Raw genomic sequence first — 9,053 nt, forward strand, 5'->3', positions numbered from 1 at the left:
GGCCGTGCAACAAAGACCAGATAGTTTTTCTTAATGAACTCAATTCTTTGGTACCTTCAATAAAATTCACTTGTGAGACTGAGGAGAATGGTACTCTTCCGTTTTTGGACATTATGATTCATAGAGTCACTAGAAAGTTCAAATTTAATGTGTATAGGAAACCCTACCAACGTGGGGTCGTATGTTCATTTTTATTCGAATCATCATAGTAAAGTTAAACAGGCAGTATTTTCAGGAATGTTTCTACGAGCTTTGAGGATTTGCAGCCCTGAGTTTTTTGATGAAGAGATTGCTAAAATATATGAAATTGTGAAGAGTTTACAATATCCTAAGAAGTTTTTGGATTTCTCGTTTGTACAAGCCAAGCGTACGTTTTATAATCACGTCCCTAAGGCGAAACCAAAAATTATTAACTCATTGGTGGTACCTTATGCGAGTGGACTTGAAAAATTGTCTCTGATTTTTAAGAAACTTAATATAAATTTGGTGTTCACTAATAGTACGATCAAATCCAATTTAATAAAAAACTCCCCTGATACAGCAGGTTGTGTGTATTCGATTCCCTGCACTGATTGTGATTCTGTGTACCTTGGACAAACAGGAAAGTCCTTACAATTGCGGTTGTCACAACATGCTTATAGTATTAGAACTGCCCAAACGTCTAATGTATTGTATCTACATACGAGTTTATGCGATCACAATATTAACTGGAATGGGGCAAAAAGCATTACCAATTGTGGTGATTTCGTGGAACGGAATTTGATTGAGTCTGCTCTAATCAGTCAGTGTCCAAATCTTCTTAATGTTAATACTGGAATGTACAAACTTGATCCATTTTTAAGTTATAATATTGCATAACAGTTTAAGAAACAACTCTGATAGAGAGGCTTACAATGTCTCATTATAACTGTATATTCATATATTGTGTGTTCATGAGGCTTTTCTTTAATCTTTCATCCTTATTCTCTGACCGCTTAATCCTCTTTGACCATTCTAAGCTAAGCTATACCTGTTTTTGGTTAATTACACCTGACCAACCCTAGGGATGGGTTGGTCAGGTGTCGGCCTATATATCCTCTATATCCTCCCCCTTCTCCCTTCTCCTTAGTCAGTCTGGTGTTGACAAAGGCTTTAACAAAGCCGAAACGTTCACCTCATTTCATATTTCTCTGTGGATTTTCCGCATATATATATATATATATATATATATATATATATATATATATATATATATATATATATATATATATATATATATATATATATATATATATATTCTCTTGTTGATAGTGCAACATTGTGTTATAAGACTTGACCTACTTGAGGAGGTTGGTAGCATTAGGTAGTGAATCTGGAGATAGGATACCACTTGATTAGCAGATGATAGAGTTCTGATGGTGTTGGAGTGCAACCTGACTGAAATAGTATAGAGTGTAGGATTCATTGTTATTATTATTAAGTGTGTATGTATTGTGTATGTGCTCTGTCCAGTAAATGTATACAAATTTGCTGGTGTTTGCCCTTGTCCTAGTGAGGCTTCCCAGGAAGTAGGTAAGAGAGAGAGAGAGAGAGAGAGAGAGAGAGAGAGAGAGAGAGAGAAAGAACCAAGAACCACCGCTGGGGACAGGGTAGAACAGAATAATAAGTCAAAGGGGATTGAGGAGATCATATCACATAAGGAGAGAGTGGGGAGTCACAGCGGCTCGAGTGGGTGTGTGCACGTCACAACGAGGCTAAGTATTGGAGCCGCATCCCCTAAACGTGTGACGTTGAGCCCCTCTTCAAGAGCCAGAAGCGCCCAGGGTGATCTCCTGGTAAAGTATAAGCACTCTGCCGAGTTTTGGGTTAGGTTGTCCATAAAGAAGGATCAACGACTACACCCAACATCATTATTGATGTTGGGTGTTGTCGGGCCACCCAGGAGGCCCGGGCCTGATTCCCAGCATGGGAACCAATCTCCTGGTAAAGTACAAGTACTCTACCAAGATTTGGGTTGGGTTGTCTATAAAAAAGGATCAACGACAACACCCAACACCAGCCATGATAATAATTGGGGGCTTGTCCGGGAGAGAGTGAACTGACACACCCACACCCTGTCCAAGAGTGGATTTGTACACCCCTTGTTGAAATAGATAAACTGTGTGACCGCAGGTGTATATTCACTCTCGTGGGAAGACTCACAGGACAAGATGGATAAGGTGCAAGCGTTTGTGGAGTCAGGCAAGCCTGAGAACTTGGAAGGTTGCACCAGGGATCAATTAAAACAAATAGCAGAAAAATGTGCCATTAGGTTGAAAGCATCTAAAGTAGCTGGGATGAAGGATGAGATCCTGAGGCAGTTAAGAGCCAGGAGTGAAGCGGCAGAACAAGGAGCCCAGAAAGGAGCTGAAAGTGGAAAGGAGGATGATCGGCAGGATGAAAGTCCAGTCCAGGGATCAAGTCCAGGGATGAGTCCAGGGATCAAGTAGGAGCAGCAAGAGTAGCCACAGTAGCAGGAGTAGCCAGAATATGAGCTTGGAGAGATTTCAGCTAGAACTCCAGATGCAGCATGAGGACAAAGTGAGACAGTTCCAACTGGAAAGATTGAAGTTAGAACTTCAGATGAAAAATGAAGTGGAGAAAGAGAAAACCAGAATAAGGGAATTGGAGTTGGAACAAGAAAAAGAGAAAACCAGAATAAGTGAAGTGGAGTTGGAACAGGAGAAAGAGAAAGAAAAAGAGAAAACAAAACAAATGCAGCTAGAAGCAAATAGGACTCTGGCTAAGCGAAGGATTGACCATGGGTTGCCAGAGAGCACCACCCAGGTATCACATTCACCAGATGTTAGGGTTAGGGAGAAGGACATTCCCTTGTTTGTTCCCGAAGAGGCAGAGAGCTTCTTCGAGCACTTTGAAAAGATAGCCATCATCAAGGAGTGGCCACAGGAAGACTGGGCCCAACTGGTGCCGTTAAGATTGACCGGTGCAGCTAGGGAGGCATACACCCAATTGTCACTGGAAGAATGCCAGGATTATGCCAAAGTAAAGAGCAGCAAACTGCGCTCATTTCAGCTAACCCCAGAAGCTTATAGGAAGCGTTTCAGAGAGATGATCAAAGTTGGAGCATGTATGTTTGCCGAGACGGCAAGGGATCTGGAAAGACGATTCCAGAAATGGATTGAGACTGCCGGAGTTGGATCGTATGCTGGCCAAAAGCAATTGATGGTCATGGAAAAGTTCTTAGAAATGATGCATCCCCAGACTGCTGCATCGGTAAGTTCAAGATCTAAGAAGCAGGGATAAAAGAGGTGAAAGATGCCGCAGATAGGGCAGATATGATCACTGAAGCATACAAGAGCTTAAGGGAGAACAGAGTGAAGAATGAGGCAAGACGCAGCAATGGCAGATCCAGTGGAGTCTGGGGAGGATGAAGTTTTTGAGGGCAGACAAGCAGACCAGCTAGTTTTAAGCCCCAGGAAGGAAAGTTGCCGAGTCTGCCTGCTGGAGGTAAGCAGGAAAATAAAAATGTGCAGAGGAGACAAGAGTCCAATGAAGCTCCACAGAGTACGAGTAGTACATCTGGCCCGAGGAACTCCAATACGAGTGGGCAGAGTCAGTGCCACTCGGGGGCGTATAAGAGAGATTTCTCCCAAATGAGGTGCTACAAGTGCAACAGATCGGGTCACATGATGCGAGATTGTCGGCAGGGCAAGAGAGTCGTGACCCTGACCATGTGTGATCCCCAGAAGAAGTACGTTGATGTACAGCAAGACAAACCACAGAAGGTAGATTTGCTGAATGAGCGGTATAGGCCATTCATTAGTAAAGGTTGGGTCGTCATAGAGGGTCAACCCGAGGTAGAGGTTAGTATCCTCAGGGATACTGGAGCCAATCAGAGTTTGATTCTGAGAGGCCTAATCGGAAACGATCGACTGTTAGCTGGCAGTAGGAGGATAAAGGTTCATGGGTTGTTGTCTAAGAGTGACATGCCAGTGTGTGCTGTCCAGTTGAAGTCAGATTATTTGTCGGCGGAAGTGATGTTGGGAGTGTGCCCCAACATACCTGTTAAGGAGTCTAAGTGATTCTGGGAAATGACTTGTGTGGGTCCAAGGTGTTGCCAGAGCTGATAGTAAAAGCTGTGCCAGAGGAGTACCAGAAGGACCGCGGTACGAGTGGAACACCGGACTAGGTAGATCTAGCCATCATCCTTGAAGATGAGGCAGAGGACAGTCATCGTATACCCGGCCTGTGTAGTGACAAAGTCGGATGTAGCTGCCGAGGAAGACATTGGAGATGATGTGGCAGTGTCGACTCCACTAAGGGAGGAGGTGAACGTGGACATGTCTGGGCTGTTCGGTGAAGATCCAGCTCAGAAGAATGAGGAATCAAGGAGGCAGGAAGTGAAGATGACCCTACCTGAAAGGTTCAGCGTGAACCGAGCGGACCTGATTAGGGCACAGAAAGAGGAGTTTATAGATCTAATCAGGGAGGTGAAAGGGGGAAACTTATGTCCGGAGTCCCCCGTGTATTACTACTTAGACAATGACGTAGTAATGAGGAAGTGGCGACCGGACAAAGCCGGCGCAGATAAGGTATGGTTAGAGAAACACCAAGTGTTAGTGCAGAAGGAGTTCAGGGCGGCAGTGCTAGAACTAGTCCACTCCGTAGATATGGCAGGGCACTTAGGGGTGAAGAAGACCTTAAATAAGGTGGAGTAGCATTTCTATTGGCCGAACGTGTGGAAGGATGTAAAGAGGTATTGTAGGATATGTTTGGCATGCCAACATGCGGGTAAACCGGCTCCGGCTATACCAAAGGCACCTTTAAAGCCCATACCGGCGTTTGGTGAGCCCTTTGAGAGGGTCTTGATAGACTGTGTATGTCCGTTGCCAAGGAACAGAAAAGGCCACGAGTATTTACTGACCATAATGTGCACAGCCTCCCGTTTCCGCGAAGCGATCCCCCTGAGAAGAGTGACGTCACGAGCCGTTCTGAATAGGCTACAGAACTACATTGCGTGGGTCTGCATGCTCAAGGGTATCCAGACGGACCAGGGAAGCGTCTTCCAGTCGAAGTTGTTTAGAGAAACTGTGAAAGGATGGAACCTAAAGCAAGTGCGCTCGTCACCGTATCACCCTCAATCGCAAGGGGCGTTAGAGCGTTTCCATGGAACGCTAAAGAGCTTGTTGAGGGTATACTGCGCTGAAGAAGGAAGTAAGTGGGACGAGGCATTACCATCCGTGTTGTTTGCCATCAGGGATGCGGTAGTAGAGTCGCTCGGATTCACCCCATTCCAGCTGGTGTACGGACATTCAGTGTGAGTCCAGTGGGTGCGCTGAAAGAGCAGCTCACCGCAGATAGGCCTAAGGTGGATGTGGGACAATATGTGATGACTTTTAGAGAGAGAATCTCTAGGGCCAGAGATTTGGCCAAGGAAAATTTGAGAACGTCTCAGGCAGAGATGGTGAGATATCACGACAGGAAGACAAAGGACAGGAGATTTCAGGAAGGAGATCAGGTGCTAGTCCTCTTGCCGGTGAAAGGAAGTATATACGAGTCGAGATTTTGTGGACCATATACCATCCAGAAGGCACTAGAGGATGTGAATTATATAATACATATGCCAGATCGTCCGAGGAAGTCACAGGTTTGCCACGTGAACATTATAAAGAAGTACTATGACAGAGATAAGCCTCTAGGCGAAGAACAGATGGAAACCCCGTCACTGACGACTGTGCTTTGTGTGGGAGACGACAAAGGAATAGAAGAGGAGAACTGTAAGTTAGAGAGGGCCGATGGTGCGAAGATATCGAATACGGAAAGCCTGGCCAAGATAGGTGAGCGTCTGGGTCATTTGGAGGATGACCAACGCCAGGAACTAGTGGAGATCCTCCAGAGGAATACGTCGCTATTCACGGACGTGCCCAGAAGACATCGCGGAACGGTGCATGAAGTAAATGTAGGGAGTGCTGAGCCCATCAACCAGCACCCTTACAGAGGTAACCCGAAGAAAACAGCGGCAATGAGAGCAGAAGTAAAGTATCTGCTAGATAATGACTTGGCAGAGGTTAGCGACAGTGACTGGAGTTTGCCGTGCCTCCTCGTGAAGAAGAGTGATGGCACATACCGGTTCTGCACCGATTACAGGAAAGTGAATGCAGTCACAGTCGCTGACTCGTTCCCGATACCACGCATAGATGATTGCATAGATCGGATTGGGAGTGCATGGTATGTCTCGAAAATTGACCTGTTGAAGGGATACTACCAGATTCCCCTGTCCGAGGAGGCCAAGAGGATCTCAGCGTTCGTGACACCCGACGGCTTGTACCAATATAAAGTGGTGCCGTTTGGAATGAAGAATAGTGGTAGTTGTTTCCAACGAGTAATGAATCAGGTATTACAAGGCACGACCGGAAGTGCAGTTTACATCGATGATATTGTAGTGTTCGCTGATTCCTGGAAGGATCACGTGGATCGACTTTTAGATTTGTTCGATCGATTAGAGAAGGCCAACATGACGATCAACTTAGCAAAAAGTGAGTTCGGGAGAGCCCGCCTGGAGTACCTTGGGTATATAGTAGGGCAAGGCGAGGTTGCTCCGGTAAGAACAAAGGTAGAGGCCATCGACAACTTCCCGGTGCCCAGGAGTAAGAAAGAATTGTTGAGATACCTCGGTATGATTGGATATTACCGGAAGTTCTGCGGAAATTTCTTCACCATAGCCGCTCTTATGACGAGTTTGCTATCAAAGAGCAAGAAGTGGGAGTGGGATGGAACAGCGCAAGAAGCGTTTGAAAGGACCAAAAGACTGTTGACTGAGGCGCCTGTACTAGTGTCGCCCAATTTTGGAGCACCGTTTACATTATTTGTAGATGCCAGTGATATAGGTGCTGGAGCTGTACTGATGCAGCAGAATGATGGAATTTACCGCCCCGTGTCCTTTTTCTCGAAGAAGTTCGTTAAGCACCAGAGGTCGTACAGTACAGTCGAGAAAGAGACTTTGGCCCTGGTGATGGTATTGAAACATTTTGAAGTGTATGTGAGTGGGGGAGGACACCCAATGACGGTGTATACAGACCATAATCCCCTAGTTTTCCTGAGAAAAATGAAGCATGCGAACCAGAGGTTAACCAGATGGTTTTTATTGCTACAAGAGTATGACCTGGTGATAACGCACATAAGGGGGGCGAGACAATGTAGTAGCTGATGCATTATCTCGAGCCAAGCCAAGCGAGCTAAGACTCCGTCAGAGGGAGAGCGCCCTATAGGGGACCTTTTCGTGGTAAGCATAATTTTAACCAGTTTACAGTGATTGCCGGTAATTGATCGGGTGCCCAGCGACCATAGCGAATGTTTATTGATACGTTAGACATGTTTTGGTAAGGCAGGAAGCCTAAATAAGAGGACGGAGATGAGAGAGACAGCTGGAGGGACGAGCAGCATATCCTCTCCCGTCGACCGCCTGGAGCCAACTGACTGGCGGCGGACGACCGTTCCTAGAGTGAGGAGCCGCCCGCCTGGCAAGGCGGAGCATGGACCAGCCCAAACGGGAGAGTCCACTCTCACAGTTTGTAGAGAGCAGAGAGATGTTAGGTGTGAACATATTGTGTGGGTATTTTCGTTTATGTGTTTAAAGGGAAACGTTTTTATTGGCGTGTCAATGGGTTGCAGGTTTGTCTTTGGAAGAAGTTGCTGAGAGAACTTCGAGACCATTAGAGGAGGATTCAGTGGATGGAACTCCAAGGCTATTGAAGAAATACTGAGCTCTGTGGAAGAGCAGTCCCTATAGTGAGGAGTTGGACCTCAAGCTGTGAGAGGAGAAGCAGTGGAGAAGAGTTTACATGCTTTTGAGATACCAATGGTGAAGCACCATTGTTGATCAAGGAAGACTTCATAGTGTAGCAGCCAGGAGTGGTGAAGCACCACTGTTGCTCAAGGTGCAGCAGCCTGGAGGAGCTGCGGAGGATCCTGGTAGATAAACCCGGAAGAACCTGAAGATGTTATGGTAGTGAATTTCCAGATGTGGACAGAACGTTCTAGTTGATTACTTGTAGGGAGTTGGTAGAGTGTTTGGTTGTCATTAGCGTGCAAGATGCAGTGAAAGGTGAGTGATTGTTTGCCATTTTTGTGCCAAGGAGTACTTATATTGAAGTATAGGGTTACAGTCGTAGGTTGGATTACCTGCAGAAACATTTATATGTGTTCTAGGACTGATAGGGGGATCGATTGATCATTGTTGTATATCAAGGAACATTTATACTAATATTTATGTTATTTCAGCCATACGCTGGTTTTCCTTGTATGTAGGCATGCTGGTTTTCCTTGTTTCCGTAGGCATGCAAACAAGTACAATAATTCAAAGACATAATAACCAAATGAAACAAAGCATTCCACAAATCCACTGGCCTGAAGCCCACTGGCAACATGGGCTGGGCGCACCGACGCACACCTCAAGACGGCCGCGGCCTCAGCCTCAGGGGAACCAGGCCCAACACAGCAGGAGGCCCTGCATCCACCCCTTCCTTCATCTCGGCCGGGACACACGGCAAAGATAAGGTGACAGGGGCAACAGCTGGAGAAGACGAAGACGGTGGCGACGTGCAGAGAGTGTCTGGAAGATCCGCGGGCCCACCAGGGACACCAACCAGATCAAAACGACCAACTGATGGCAACACAACCTCCGGAGGAGAGGCGACAATAGCAGAAGATGCACCGGGCAACACAGGAGGGGTCTCAGCAGCCAAAGAGTCGGCTACATCCTCAACCACCGAATCCTCTCCCACACGAAGCAGCGGGAAATCCTTCTCACGAAAGAGGTTCAGTGGAAGTACGGCATCTGCAGAGCTCCCAGTAGCCTGATGCCCCAGCAGTCCACATCTGAAACCAGTTCTAGGCTGCCGGGCATAGTACACGCGAACGTAGAACCCTAGGAGCCTCGTGGTGGATGGTATGTCCAACCTCGGCTGCATCCCAAGGGTGCGAATGTTCGTCCCCACATCCTTGAAATTCCCCGAGGAAAGCAAGTGTAACAGCACACTGACAAGTGCCAAACCACCCCGAAGTAACACTTCAGC

At 46.6% G+C, this 9,053-nt stretch overlaps 1 protein-coding gene across 1 annotated transcript; it reads left to right on the forward strand.

Moving 5' to 3' along the window:
* Nucleotides 1-8,403: 8,403 nt before the first annotated feature.
* LOC138356759 (uncharacterized) lies at nt 8,404-8,838 on the forward strand. Its single transcript, XM_069313082.1, has one exon. The coding sequence runs from the start codon at nt 8,404-8,406 to the stop codon at nt 8,836-8,838; it is 435 nt and encodes a 144-aa protein (XP_069169183.1).
* Nucleotides 8,839-9,053: the final 215 nt, after the last annotated feature.

This window comes from Procambarus clarkii, chromosome 74, assembly GCF_040958095.1.
Source record: "Procambarus clarkii isolate CNS0578487 chromosome 74, FALCON_Pclarkii_2.0, whole genome shotgun sequence".
NCBI lineage: Eukaryota > Metazoa > Arthropoda > Malacostraca > Decapoda > Cambaridae > Procambarus > Procambarus clarkii.

What these genes read in the sequence shown, in the direction of transcription:
- LOC138356759 (XM_069313082.1), top strand. Translation starts at nt 8,404, where the DNA reads ATGGGCTGGGCGCACCGACGCACACCTCAAGACGGCCGCGGCCTCAGC.